Source organism: Carassius carassius, chromosome 28, assembly GCF_963082965.1.
Source record: "Carassius carassius chromosome 28, fCarCar2.1, whole genome shotgun sequence".
Taxonomy (NCBI): domain Eukaryota; kingdom Metazoa; phylum Chordata; class Actinopteri; order Cypriniformes; family Cyprinidae; genus Carassius; species Carassius carassius.
In genome coordinates, this window is record NC_081782.1 from 3,258,608 (window position 1) to 3,274,562 (window position 15,955).

A 15,955-nucleotide genomic window follows, 5' to 3' on the forward strand; every position below is an offset into this window, starting at 1 on the left:
TGCATTATATAACAACAGGCATTACAGCATTATTATTAAATATATACACCGATATATTTTTACAATTTAAAGAAAAATAAAATTATATATATATATAAATATATTCATTCAGATCAGCTTTACTGTCTTGACTGTGCAGAGTAGCACAATGTTGTCAAAGCATTAAATTAACAAAAAAGATTACCTAAATAAAAAGTTTAATACAAATCTAAATAAATAAAAAAATTAATAAATCAATCAAATACATAAAAATAAATATATAAGAGCCATTATGGTATTATTAAATATATAAATAAATGCATTAATTAATTAACACATAAATAAATAAATGAAAAACATTTTTCTTTTGAGGCTGAAGAGTTTTCTTCTAAATAACCAACTTTTTGCTGCTTTTTTAAATTACTTTCTAGAAGCAAGTACATATATGAACTTGACCAAAACCGAGAGGACAGCTCAATGTTAGCAACTCAACTCACGATGGCCTTTTGGATTGCAGTCAGTAAATTAAGGCTCACTTCATTGCAGTAAAGGTCTTAGAAGTGATTTCTGCTGCTACTAACTTTAACACAACTGGGATCACATCTTTAACTACATGTTCTCTATCCTAAACTCTGACAGGTAACCAGATATTAGTACACATCAATCCATGTAAATAAAGCATTTCTGATTGACCATGGGCTTCATACATCAGGTGTGATTTCTCAGGGCAACAATTTTAGTGACATCTATCAGGTAGTAGGAACATTATGTGTGTTATTAAAGAAGAATTGCTTCAAAATAAATCTTTAGGGAATATATTGGCTTCACATTGTGTCTCTGTCTGCGTGTAAACAAATAAATCAGGTCCTAAATCAGAGACGCAGAATTTCATCTCCGAGGGGCATCGAGCTTCACCTGTCACTTTAGTCATTAGTTAAAACATCATCAGCTGCCACAACCGTGGCGTACAAGCGGGGAGAGAACTGTCAAGATGTTAGTGATCCCGTTATCAGAGAGACACGTTCACACGCTTTCAGATACAGCAGCTGTCAGATTTCCACAGAATTTCTCATTTCATCATTCTCTGAAACGGCACAGTCAGAGACAAGTACATTAGGAAACGAGAAGTACACCACACATCCACCAACACAGTCACATCTGAGGCTTTTTAAAACAGAGACATAAAAGATTATTGGCAGAGGAAAATCAAGGCTAAAGCAACACAGAAAACCTCTTGTACAAACCCAGTGATGGAAAAAGAGTCCAAAGGTCAGCTACTAAAACATTTGTTTGAGGAGAGACAAACATTCGTTCTGAAGAAGCAAAGCATGACGTCACCAGCAGGACTCCCAGAATGCACTCTTAAAAATAAATATGCTTTATTTTTTATATCTCATTTACCAGTGCTAATTTAGTTCCTCTGACGTAGTAGTTAATATTTTACATTAGTTTTTATTTTTTATATTTTCATTAATTTTTTTTAATAGTACTTTTTGCATGGTACTTTTTTAAATATGTCTATTTAGTGCTCAGTTCATTAATTTTCATTTCAGTTTTAGTTGTAGTTATTTTATTACGTCAAGTAAAAAATAATACAAATTAAAAACTTTGCGATGGGAATTACCTGTAAAAAAATAAGTTTACTTTTTATTTTATTTCACTTAACATTTATTTAAGTAAAACATTTTGTTTTAGTATTTGTATTTCAAGTAAAAAAGTTAACTTTAAAAATAATAATAATAAAGCATGCAAAAGCACAGAATAATTTCAGTCTATTTGGTCTTTAAAAGTAATAAAAGACTACTGAGTAAAACATACCAAAAAGTATTGTGGCGTTTAATCATAAGCCACTTTTCCACCGTCGGCCAGAAGCTCCACTGCGCTTCACTAAAACCCGCCCTTTACATGCCTCTCAGGAACAACGTCACACAACCCCATCATGTCACCAACAAACAGAAGTTATCAGAAAACTAATAAGAAATAAGTCACGTGAACTAGCGCGATCACAAAACGAACATGATAAAAGCGGCCGTTTGTTTGGATGCTTTGTTAAATATTTAAATCCAAAAGCATCAATGTTTTACTATAATAAGTGATACATTGATCATAATGAATTAATTTATCAGGATTGAAAATTAGTCAATGAAATAAAGCGTTATAAACATAGCCTGATTACTCAGTCGAGTCAGTGTCTGTTTGTAGTCACAGTAACCTATACACATGTTGAAATAGATTTGTTATACATTATACAGGTTCACATGTACTCTGTAGTGTGTATACAGTATGTGTATGCTGTCAGCAGAGAGAGCACATCAATGTAACGCGAAAGCCCATTAAATTAATGCACGAGCGCGAATCTCTCTGTTCGCACGCAGATTTCCTTTGCTCTGTCACTTAAAACACGTCTCCTCTCACTTAAACTGCGTCCCGTGCACTCACAACTCTCTCTATGCTCATGTGCTAGATATTAATTATTTTCGCACATTTTTATTTCTAGCCTCTTACCGCGTGCAGTGTGAACGCTCTGATCTGTTAACATGGGCTCGGTGTGTAAACCTGGAGTTAGGCATATGCCCAGTCTGTTCAGTTCTTGCGCTAGGCACGCTGCCTTCTGATTGGATCGGATAGCATACTGCGGGAGGTCAGGGCCGCGGTAAATCATGCTATAAAGCCATTTAGACATCGCGCACGCTCAAAATGTGATAAATTGGTGGTTTATTCTTAGACAATCAGCGAGCTCGAATAGTGGAAGCATAGTAACAGTTTAATATTATTTTTTGTTATTTATATATATATATGAAATGATATTATTATGTTATGACTTAGAAATTTGTACATATATTAACAATATTATTATTTCTTTTAATAGTAATTGGCGGCCCACCTGCAATACCTGCCGCGACCCACAGGTTGAAAACCACTGTGATAGAGAATAAGAAGCTGACGTCTGATTTCTTCAATTGGTCGTATTTACCATGTTTACTATGGTAATGTTTATGCCTAGCATGCATAATCTTTTGCATTGCTTATAAATATTTCTGCCTTGTATGGTGATTATAATCCAAATCGGATCAAGTTATTTTAAACACTCGCTGCTGACTGAAAGTTCGTTTTGAGCGCTGCTTTTTTTAAAAAGTTTTTAATGCTGGTGTTATAGCTGTTATCTTTCTAAAATGATCCGCGAAGCTAAAGCTATCCAGACTCTCCAGAGAAACTCCACTTTTGTTCATAACCACTCCTCTAGCCCCAGCTGGCCCGCTTCAGCCCAAGGTTTTCGTCAGGCCGAACAATCCTGGCCGTTGGCCCCGAGGAAGCCCCGACGAGGCACAATCAAGCCCCGGAAGTGACATTGGAAACGCGGCTATAGTATTAAATGGTAACACCATGATACTAATGATGATATATGGCAATATGCATGATATTTACAAGGTACCCTAAGGTATTTCAGGGTATCAAGTATTAACATAATAATATGTCCATGTATAAATTACTAACACTATATAAAAAAATGTTCTGAGAGCAACAATCCATCCCTGTGACTTGCATTCTGCAAAGAGAAAAGTGCTAATACTGACTTTCAACTACTTTTATTTACTTGCCAGATTACAGGTGCTTATTTTGGCTGACACATTTTCTTCTTTTTTTTAATGCGTGAAAGTTCTTTTCCTTGTTTATTAGTTGTGAGCTCTTCTCAATGCCCACGCAAGGACACACAAAGGATGAATTACAGTGTTTCTCCCAGAGTCCTTGGGTCTCAGAACAGCAAACAACAGAGAGAAAATATGACACCCTGCACGTCCAGAGCACAACACAATAAAACACATTAACTGCTGGGAAAATGCCAATGTCACTGCTGCGAAGGGAAAACACACTTGTCAGTGATGTTTGCTCAGGGGTAGAGCTCATAAACTCCTGCCTGAACAAACCCCTAACCCAAAAGATGTGTCACATTAGTGACAACTTGCAGGCAAAAAAGTACATTGTCTATTGTTAATGTTCTCACAAAAGACCTCATTTTCAAATCAAGCAGCTTTTTGCCTGTCAATATGGCAAATCTGCATGAACAACTTTTTTTGTGTTTAATCTTTCACCCTCGTGCAAAATTCCAAAACGCATGGATACCTATTGAAATTCTGAAGAAAATCTGACAATTAAATGTCAACTGACTTTAAGGTCATTTAAAGTATGAAATCTTGCAGCATAATCTCACAGATAAGGGTGTCCATATTCCTGCCTTTATATGTACTTGGTGTTACAATGGAATTATGGATCTTTTAATTGATCTTATAAATATAAAAGGTTGCACACTGTGAAGAAACAAACACATGCATTGACCACCTACACAAAGGGAAATCCACACCAGTGAACTTTCCTCCATGAAATCCCAACAAGACAACAACACCTTGCTTAAAATAACAACTTAAACCAGCCTTAGGTGGTTTGATTGTCTTAACAGATATATTCTAGACTATGAGCAAGGACAAAACTGGTTTATAACTGTTCAAAAGTGTCCAAAATCCCTCTAAAACTACCAAAAAGTACAAAATTGCAGATGGTAACAACATGTTAGTCTGATTTATGATGATATGCATGATATTTACATAGTACTCTAAAGGTATTTCAAAGAAAACCATGGTATTACCAGAGTAAAATTCAATATATTAACAATTCTATCACTCATGTCTAGAAACCCCAAACAACTGACATTCTAACAGCGAAAATTCACAAAACACCAACAAAAACCAGCACAGAAACCCAAAGCATCAATAAGCCCCAGCTCAGGATAAGAAAAACTATTCAACTGATCAAGAAAAGGCATTGATTTAGGAAAAACGGCAGTCATAAAACGCTTCTCACCAGGTGCAGCAGGTCATAGATGGAGTCCGACGAGCGTTTGCTGTGTCTGCTGCGTTTGAGCACAGACATGATTGACTCAGGATCAGCACACTGGATCAGTTACAGGAAATGCCTCAGAAATCACAGATCCACTGCTGCAGCGCCCAACAACATCCCTCCACTTATGACAAATAGAACAAATGACAGAGCAGAGAGAGAGAGAGAGAGAGAGAGAGAGAGAGAGAGAGACAGTCACTCACACTTCTCTCTCTCGTTCGCCCACCTCATCTCAACTCTGTATTCACCCGCCCATTCTGATGCGACACCACCTCATTTATCTTCTCTCTCTCTCTTCCTGGCACGCTGAACAAACACTGAGCTACATAAGTTAAGATACTCAACTCACAAGTGCAAACAATCAAGGGTGAATGGAGAGAGGAAGAGGAAAAGGAAAAGGAAGTGGAAGGAATCTCCTCTCTGAGGTTGTTGTTATTGTTAATTATGGGCTGGGCGAGTTCCACCACACGAGAATATCAGGGATGTGAGAGATCTGTAGTTACAGATATGCAAAACTACTAAAATACAGTGTGCTAGTGGCTGCCTGAAAGACTGGTTTATTACACCACCATGCATCATATTTGCTGAATGAAATCTATGGACATTTCTTGCTCATTTTTGGGAGCCGATTCCCAAAATAGTGCCTCTTTTGCTTTAAAACGTCACGCTTGCCACAAAGTAACATTTCATTTTTGCTTTTGACAACCATTTGTAAAGTGAAGACGTCTTGTTTTATCCCTTAATAAAGAGTTTTTACCTTGACAAGCTATGTAAAAATGCAATGTTTATGGTTGAGGACTGTGAGTCATGACGCAAAGGCCAAAAATGTCTGTCTGCATGTGTATGTCTACAGCAGATGAAGGGTTTTAACAAGCAAACTAACGCCTGTCATCATGCTAATCAAGCATCACCACTCAAGTGAAGATAATGAACAACTAGTCTACTAGTAGTAAAGTAAAGCTGGAGGCTTTTCTCACAAATAGAAATTGAATGATTCATTTTGAAGACCACCACAGAAGCTGTGCATTCAGATGAGCAAATCAATTGAACAGCAAGCTTCATGATCTATAATATAGGACTGGAGCGAGTGTCTGTTTCATAAAGATTGATCATCTGAACTGCCATGTGGAGGGAGAGAGACAGCCAGCGGGGGAAATAAACCGAATGAATGCACTAGGACTTAAAAGAGCACGGAGAGAAATGCGCCGTCAGATCCTGTGATTCAGGCTTCACTGCGGTTCGTGAACACATGCTGCGATGGTGGAGCGCAGGAGCACGATCGTTAAACACAGCCAACGAGATGCACCGCAGAACAATGATACGACAGAATCACTTCAGCTCTACAGACTCATGCTGCCTTCCAGTCACGTCAGAATGATCCAATTTACTTTGTTTTTGTCATGCTACCTCTAAAAATCTTCCTCTCTTAGACAGTGTTTGTCAAATTTAAAATGTACAATTTAAACTTCCATTTAATTTTGAATAGAGTTTGGGGTCTGTCAGAAATGATGTTTGAAAGCAGGGCTGTTAAATCAATTTATAAATATTCATATTTATATATGATTTATAAAGCGCTGGGTGATTTTGCAAAAAAAAAAAATCCATTTAAATTCTTCCAGACTGTTTGACCCGATTTTCATTTAATTTTTTTTTTTTTTTACGATTTTTAACTAGTCAATTAAAAAATGTAACTACAACATGATTCAAGTTATTTTTTCTTTATTAACCCTTTAGTTAAAGAAAATTCTATTCCAAGTGCAGCACATGTAAACATGATGTTAATGTTTAACAAAACACTTGTTTTTAATATCTTTGCAGAAAACATTCAAAAACTACAACTACATATTGTAAAAACGTGTCTTATACATATTATGTGTTCAGAAATGAGGAAAATTATTTTAGAAAATCTCAAAAGTCAAGGTAATTTAAATTCAAAGTGTCTAAAGGTATAACACCAGTATACTTACCGTATTTTTCGGACTATAAGTCGCACTTTTTTTCATAGTTTGGCCGGTCCTGTGACTTATTTATCAAAATTAATTTGACACGAACCGAGAGAAATGAACCAAGAGAAAACATTACCGTCTACCGCCACGAGAGGGCGCTCTATGCTGCTTATTGCTCCTTTAGCCTACCCCTAATAAACATAGAGCGCCCTCTCGTGGCTGTAGACGGTAATGTTTTCTCTTGGTTCTTGGGTCTAAATAAATGCGACTTATAGTCCAGTGCGACTTATATATGTTTATTCCTCATCATGACATATTTTTGGGCTGATGCGACTTATACTCAGGTGCGACTTATATTCTGAAAAATACAGCATATTAACTATAAATGAGGACTGCCCGATGGCCAGCATGAAAGACATTCGGGCCACTGCAGCATTGTCATGACGTTTCATCATTTGCATGTGTTTTTAAGATTTATTTATTTAAAAATTCAAGTGATTAAAAGCATTTGGGCACAAAAGACAACTCTTTTCAGTACTCACCAGCTGTGTTCTGTGTGAACAATAATGTTAGTTTGGTTGAGAGTGAAAGCTGTGCTCCTCTCATACCATTGGTAGGTGAACTTATGAAGTCGAAAGTGATATCAACAAGTTTTTTTTTTTATGACCCCCACCAGATTATTACCCCTAGTATTGGTGGGTTTAGGGAAGGGGTTAGGATTAGGCAATAAGGTAGCAATTTCAATGAGGGGGTAATAATTTGGCAGGGAGTTGAAAATGGGTGATCAGAAGCAACTTCTTTCAAAAACATTTAAGAAACCGACCCGTCTTTTAAATGTAAATCCACAAAAATCGACAATCCACTGTTACAGCAAACACTATCAGCCACCTAAAATAGAATGAGAAATGCTTGCAGAAGACCAGCACTGAAGACTCAACGTGCCAAATCCTCTACTGAACACCTTTAGCATCCAACACAAGTCTCCTGATATAACAAATCACACACACGCAAGCCCAACGGCCTCTTAATGTGGGGATCAGCAAACAAAGAATGCCAAATCACACAGAAAAATGTTTCAAATGATCCGTGAGTACAAATCCCTGTCTAGTCCATCTACAGAATAATATCTGAGGAGACAGTGAAGCATTGCTAATGTACCATTGCTAACACCTGAGCTCAAGAAGTGAAAATGCTGACTGCCGTTTTAAAAATGGATACGTTACAGTAAGTTTCCACATTTAAACCAAATATTTAGGAGGGAAACAATAAAGAACAATGAAGTGAGTCTTGGCGCAGTGGTTAGTGGCTTTGGTGCTCATCTAGGATACGTTCAAGTCTCTCTCCAATAGTTTCCCAATAAAAGGCAAAGAACCCAAAATAAAGTTTTCACAATGCCAGGTCATTACATATAAAATATAGTAGCACCAAAAAGTATTTGGACACTTGCAATAGCCACAATTAAAATGCATGCATTGCCGCTGCATACAAAGTTATCAAACTGAGTGGCATTTGAAAGTAAAGATTTAGGCTACGTTCACACTGCAGGGCTTAATGCTCAATTCCGATTTTTTTTTAAAATTCAATTTTTTTGCAAGGCCGTTCACATTTACAATTAAATGCGACCTTTTGTGATCTCCAGTGTGAAACGTGAAATTTTATTTTTTATACTGGATTTAATTGGTGAAGCAAGCAATTTAACTCCAAAAATGTTTCGCAAGTTGTATTTCTGCATGAATAATCGAGAAGTGAAACATCAGGATATGCAAATAGTCATTGATGGGTGCAACAGCTTGGAGCATATTCAAACTGTGTGAATTGACCTTAGCAACAAAAAATGTGACAAATGTGGAAAGCTTGACAGTGAAAAGACAAAATGAACTGAATTCTAAACTACTGATTATTGACTTTACACATGAATAATAAGTATATAAAAAATGTGCATGTGACGTAGTTGAAAAGTCCACATTTTAGAAACATTCAGAAATTTTATGAATGGCATTCATAAACATTACAAATGCATTGACTACACTGCTCCGGCAAATGAAAATTATAGCATACAATATAAAACAGCTACATATTTTAAAACCAATTCAAATCGGGTACAAGTTCACCTCATTTTCTAAAAGTTGCCCTGCAGTACATTGTTCCTCTCACGGATAGAGAAACAAACGCATGTAAGACGTTTATGAACAAAGGCTGGGATTTTTTCTGCTTCCACCCCTAAGATCTCAACTCAACAGTGCTCTAGTAACATAAAAATGAACAGGGAATTCTGGAAACAGCTTTCTGCAAATAGCTTGTCTATGTAAATATGGAAGGGTTGTGTAGGATCTGATTGGTTCCATCATCTCAACACATCCATCAACACGTCCGTCCAATAAAACAACTGTGACTGGATCCTGCAGCTTGGAGATGTGGAAAAATAACTACACACACTCTCACAACGTCTAAATGTGAAACTGTTATGTCTGTCTGACACTTCTCAGATTGAGACTATCTTCTGAGACCATCTTCATTACCGACTCTGAGATTCTGTAAATTGTGCCTCATAATAAAGCAATTAGGATGCAAAAGAAAACCAAAGACCTCTGTTTTACTGTCAACCGTCTTAACGTGAACTAATTATCTCCAAACGCTCAGTGAAAGCTTCTGGCACAAGATACACTGCAGACAGTTCATTATTACAGACAGACAGACGGAGGGAGATGGAAGAATGGACAGATAAACAGATACAAAGTAGTTTGAAAGATAGAAAGACAGAGGGATAGACGTGATGGATGGATGGATATACAGAGGGATAGATGGATATACAGAGGGATAGATAGATAGATAGATAGATAGATAGATAGATAGATAGATAGATAGATAGATAGATAGATAGATAGATAGATAGATAGATAGATAGATAGATAGATAGATAGATAGATAGATAGATAGATAGAGGGATTGATGGATAGATAGAGGGATTGATGGATAGATAGACAGACAGACAGACAGACCGAAAGACAGACAGACAGACAGACAGACAGACAGACAGACAGACAGACAGACAGACAGACAGACAGACAGATAGATAGATAGATAGATAGATAGATAGATAGATAGATAGATAGATAGATAGATAGATAGATAGATAGAGGGATTGATGGATAGATAGAGGGATTGATGGATAGATAGACAGACAGACAGACAGACCGAAAGACAGACAGACAGACAGACAGATAGATAGAAAGCAATTAACAGACTAATTTATCAGTGTGACACAACAGATTACAGAAAGGGACTGAACTGTGAGCGTCCCTCTGTTTAAATACAGCACAGATGACAGATGGTGAAGTGTTTCTGCAGTGTGATTCTTCTCGCTCAGAGTTCAGAGTCTCGAAGGCCTGCAGTTCTAGATTTGGTGAGTGTGAACGAAACCCACGCACAGACAGGAAAAGTGTCCCGTCATTACGGGTGGAGCCAAACAAGATCCAGGCTAATATCTTCAAGAAAAACTTAGATCAGGTAAGCAGAGCTTTTTACCTTTCCATAGTCATCAAACTCAGCGAAGAGCTCCGAGTCGTCGTCTAAACTGTCTCCTGAAGACTCCACAATCAGACCTACACCATCATCAAGAATCTCCTCTGTGGAAACACAATTCTTTTTGTAATTTTCAGATAATTTAATTTTCAGTTTCTGGATTATATATTAAATATGCATTTCTTTTCATATTTAGGCTGTTTAAAGAAAGAGCATGAAATCTAGTTTATATCGTATAAAAGTGTTGCATTTTACATAAACTAGTTAGCAGTTAATTTTAAAGCATTATATAAATTGAAGTCAAATAAACGGGTCAGCGGTCTCTGTGCTCCCTCACCCTGACTCTGAGAGAAGATGTCTGTGTAGAGGTTGTCCACAGCGTCCGAGCGTCTCGGTGGCAGGAAGCAGAGCTGCCGGCGGTCAACAGGGGGCAGCGTGTTGACGGTGAGAGAGAGAGAGACCTGAGCGAACGCCACCTTCATGTCAGAGAAGGTCAGAGTGCGGGCGTCCTTCCCATTCAGCTGCAGAATCTCATCTCCCGCATTCAGACCTGCAATCATTTCAATACGGGAATATTTCATCAATAATTAAGTAGCAGAAAATTGCAATCATAGACATCTTGAGATATGCAAAATGGATGAAATTGTTAAATGCATAGTGAGCTGGAAAGGAATTAATAAAAACAAAAAAAAACAATTGAAGAAGTTTTAATTTTTTTAACAAAGGATAGAAAAACTGTGAAGATTGTGAGTTTTTGGTCCTTAATACACCATGACACAAAAACGGACCCCTATTTATTGGTTTAAGACATCATAATGGTCTTATTTTGCGTGATTCATTAATGCAAAAATAAAAAAATAAAAATTTTGTTTCTTCTCCTTAAACCATTATGAATACAGATAAAAACAAAAACTGCAAAAATAATTGCAATACATACAAAATAATAAATACAAAAATAGAACTACTGAAAACTGAAATAAAATTAAAGCAAATTTAAGGTAAAATAAATATCAGATTAAAAACATGCTAATACTAAACGTAGAAATGTTTCATTGGCAATCAACTGAAATAAAATAAGCTTAAATAAGTAACTAAATTTAATAAGTTGAATTACTAAAACTCCACTCTGATATGGAAAGCTCACATTGTACAATTCAACAAGACCGCAACACATAAAATGAAGTACTTTCCTAAATCTTTTCTACTTAAATATTCAATATATCAATTTGAAATATGTCTTAATAATAATACAATGTCCTGTCCTTACTGATGTGAAGGCCAGCAGCAAAATAAATAGATGCAATAAAAAGAGACTGTTTCTAGCTTTTCCTTTAGGCCCTATAGCTTGCGGGTTTGACCCAGTTCTCTGGGCGATGTGAAATGTCAGCGATAAGCCGGACGAACCTGATTCTGACCAATCTGATCACGCAGACATCACTCAGAGAGTCTTACTCAGGGTGTTGACAGTGTCTGGGTGTCAAGATAAGCTTGCCTTGATGGTCATTTAAGGGGACCATATTCTATATTTTTCCCTGAAATCCCCTTATAATATTAGGTCATGTCCAGTTAAGAAAGTAAGAAAAATGCTGAATATAAAATGTACTTAAAATTCATTCACTACTGTAAAATAGTTCAGTGCAACATGTTGTTGTTTATGAAGAGCACTTTAATCTCTAATGTCTCTAAATGCTGTACCTTTAAGGTTCCTGTATGCAAAATGTCTGTAAATGCTTTTAAAAAAAAATCTTCAAAAATGAGAAAGGAAAATCCTGTTTTGCATGATACGTTCCATTTAATGCATCAAGTTCCTTGTTCCTTGGTTTGTTACAAGACTTTAATCGCCTCTCTGATTCCTTCTATCGTTTCTCATTATTCAGAGTTTAGAAGGGTTGAGAATAAATCTGCAATCTTTGGCTCTCAGAGCTGACAGCATGTTACATAACACCAGGAGCACAGCGTTGATATCACAGCAATTACTTATCCAGCTTGATTCCTAAGCAGATGCTCAGCAGACAGAGAAAAAAAGAACAAACCAAGAGACGGGTTAAAAGAGAAAGAGAATGTAATTAGGAGGTGAAACGAGCTAATGAACCTTTAGCGAACGCTAATCCTCCAGCTCTCACGTCAGTGATATAGAGCTGCTGAACGCTGTCCTCCTCCACCACTGAAATGGAAAAACCTGCAAGAGACAGACAGATGGATGAAGTGATAGACGTCATAATCAAGTATAATCATGAAGCAAACCTCATAGGGTTTGAACCTGCAACCTTACATTTACAAGGTCAGTTCACCCAAAAACTATTTTTTGCCATCACTTACTCTCCATCATGTCATTATAAACACATTTGAATTCTTTGTTCTTCCATGGACAATAAAATAAATTATTGTAGAATTATAAATAACTGCAACTGAATACAAAATTGCAATAAATAAATAACACTAATAATGATAATAAATAAAAAAAAAAAATTATAAATAAATAATTTAATAAAAGTAACAAATATAATCTTCTACGACTGTTGTTTTAATTAACTAAAAGTATTAAAAACTGTTTTTTGTAAGTGAAATAAAACTGATATAAAAATAAATATTAAATGAAAAAAACCTAACTGAAATAAATGAGTTGAAGTACTAAAACTATCACTAAAACTGAAATAAAAATATATAAATTAATATAAAAATGACAAAAGCACAACAAAATTACTTAAACTTGAACTGAAACTAATGTAAAATTGAAAAACAAAAGCTAATTTAAATCATTAATAAAGACTTTAATAGTACCTTAATAATACTAAAATAACATTGCTACGACTTACTGAATATATTGACATTTTGTGATGTGGATGTAGAATCAGGGCAAAAGCAACCCTTTTTAATAATGAAATTTAATATATCCTGTAAATTCATAATTGTGAGTCCAAAAACATGCAGTTTACTGAGATAAAGCTAGTAGGATTCGGCTGGTCATGTGATCTAATGTCATCCCCCATGAGATGACAATTTAACATACTGTACATATATGTAAACTTTTCATAAAAAACAAAACCCCAAAAAAACTACAGCAAACACTTGTCGTTTTCATTACTTTTCCAGGTACCGTTGTAAAATTCCCTGAATAAAGAGGTGGATGTAAACCGGACATGATTTGATGAACATAACACATTTTTGGCTCTCACCGTAGCCGATCATGCAGGACTCATCCCGATCAAACTGGATGACCTTCCTGATCTTACAGCACAGCTCGATTTCCTTATACAGCTGAGAAGAAGAGCACAGGATGTGATTCATTAATATTCCACAACAGCATAAACAACACACACATGGGCTGACATGAAAGGGCGAGAGTGACAGAATACAGATCACATTTCACAGGCAGAGAACTTTATGTTCCCTCTTGATTGATTGTGTCTGACCCGGACACTCGAAACATAATGAATGAAGACATTGAGCAGAAGTTTAAGGATGATGGCTGTAGAGAAGTGAAGCTTCTCTTTTAAGCGTAGCATAAAATAAGGAATTCTTTAGGAGAGATGGAGCAAAACATCTCTTTTTGTGTTCCACAGGAAAAAAATTAAGATTTTGTTATTAAAGCGTGAAGGAGAGAGGAAGAGAAAGGGTGTTTGGATGAAGTGTGATGTCCCAGCAGGATGAAAGTAATGAGACAGCATCTAAGCAGCGGGTGGGAGAGAGAGTTTAACTCCAAACCTACCAGATCATAAATATCCTCCTCCGGTTTGGGGATATAAAACTGCACTTGGTTCTCAATGAGGAACTTGAGCCGCACGTAGTGTTTAGTGGGGTCCAGTTGGTGAGCCTGGAGTGAGACCAGGAGAGATGAAAGCAGACACACGTTTAATGGATGAAGAGCGAAGCCAAGACATTTCTGGGCTGTATCTTCTTCTCAGTGGGCCAGATGGACAGGAATCACATGCTAAAAGGCCCAAACGCTAATATCAGAGAGGATGCAGCACATTTTTATTCTGCGTGCAGCAAGAGAAAAGCAAATACATTTCTTGACACATTCTTGAGACTTTAAAAACTTTAAAGCATCTGAGTTTACTACGCCAGTGACCTTCAAACTGACATTCAATCGCTCAAAGACTGAAGCGGCTCTGTGAATGTAAAAAGCTGGCACCAGAAGAGAACGATGACTGTTTCTTGCACTAGAAAGATCTTGGGTTTCTTGGCGTTACCTTGCAGATGGTTTCCAGCATGTCGAGGGCCGACTCTCCGGGTTGGATGATTGCTAACACAGGCTGGTCGTTTGGCAGCAGCACCCATGATGGAGTGAGGTGGTCTCTGGACCAGATGTCATGATCTGTGCTGGGTCTTGGCAGACCTTTCACTGGGGTCTTGGTTTCTTTCTGTAGTGTGATAAATGAAAGCACGGTGAAGCCGCAGCTGTGAACAAGACCTTTAAAGATGCTGTTAATCATGTGAAATGATGATCATCCTCATCTCATCATTTCTAAGAACTCATTGCCTATCTGAGGTGCACTGTGTGCTAATAACTTCTAGCATAGATGAGATATATTTGAAATATCATACTACATTATTACTTATTTTGTGTACACTATGCACATTTTCTGCATTTAAAAAACACATTTTCATGCATGTAATACACAGCATATTGTTCTGTGTACTGTTTCACACTTGACAGTCAAATTCCATTGTGATCACGGAACTGGAAGAAATATTAGAATTAGATTCTTTTGACTTTTGTGCTACTATTATTCTACTGTTCAAAAGTTTGAGGTCAGTAAGTTTTTTTAGTAATCAAGGATGAATTAACTTGATGAAAAGTGGCAGTGAAGATGTCTAGAATGTTAAAAACGATATTTTAAATAAATGCTGATCATTTGAACCTTTTCAAAGAATCCTGAAAAAATTGCATCATGGTTTAAACAAAAATATGAAGCAGCACAACATTGATGATAATAATAAGAACTGTTTCTTGAGCAGCAAATCAGCAGATCAGAATGATTTCTGAAGGATCATCTGACACTGAAGACTAGAGTAATGATGCTGAAAATTCAGCTTAGATCACAGGAATAAATTACATTTTAGAAAACTGTTTTAAATAGAAAACTGTAAAAATATTTCACAATATCACTTTACTTTTGATCAAATAGATGCAGTCTTCGTGATCAGAAGAGACTTCTCAGAAACACTCAATCTTACTGACCCAAACATCTGAACACAGCCTTTAAACGTGGATAATAATGCACTGTAATCTCATCTTTCTTTCACTGCTTGTGATTGAGTGATTGAATCAGAGCATTGACACTCTTATCTGGGCCCCAGGTCAGTGGATAATAGCACAACCATCTCTACCATTCCTACACCACAAATGCCCACACCTCCGCCAACAACAGTGAGAAATATACGCCCACATCTCTGCCAACCCACTCCAGAGATCCGGCCCAGAGCGCATCTCCCTGAACACGGCTGCTTTGATTTGGTGCAGGGGTATGTACAGTATTTTGTGTGTTTTTGCAGATACAGTGTAGTATTGAGAGATGCGTGTTTCTTACCGTTGTCTCACTAGAAGAACCCTCAAACATGCCTTCTAGAGGACTCTTAACTGGATCATCTCCTTCTGCAAAAACCTGTTT

At 36.7% G+C, this 15,955-nt stretch overlaps 2 protein-coding genes across 3 annotated transcripts in view; one reads left to right on the forward strand and one right to left on the reverse strand.

Moving 5' to 3' along the window:
• Nucleotides 1-15,955, forward strand: part of LOC132107724 (phenylalanine--tRNA ligase beta subunit-like) — a 297,726-nt gene that overhangs the window by 192,429 nt on the left and 89,342 nt on the right. The window lies entirely within an intron of this gene.
• tiam1b (TIAM Rac1 associated GEF 1b) overlaps nt 1-15,955 on the reverse strand; it is a 54,136-nt gene that overhangs the window by 10,038 nt on the left and 28,143 nt on the right. The window contains exons 10-17 of one of the 2 annotated variants that reach the window (XM_059513874.1): nt 15,875-15,949; nt 14,534-14,704; nt 14,050-14,154; nt 13,517-13,598; nt 12,433-12,519; nt 10,678-10,890; nt 10,352-10,444; nt 4,837-4,889 (exon numbers count right to left, since the gene is read on the reverse strand). In XM_059513874.1, the coding sequence (XP_059369857.1) occupies nt 4,837-4,889; nt 10,352-10,444; nt 10,678-10,890; nt 12,433-12,519; nt 13,517-13,598; nt 14,050-14,154; nt 14,534-14,704; nt 15,875-15,949 (879 nt within the window). Of the gene's footprint in view, nt 1-4,836; nt 4,890-10,343; nt 10,445-10,677; nt 10,891-12,432; nt 12,520-13,516; nt 13,599-14,049; nt 14,155-14,533; nt 14,705-15,874; nt 15,950-15,955 lie in introns of both variants that reach the window. The other variant, XM_059513873.1, reaches the window with a different exon arrangement.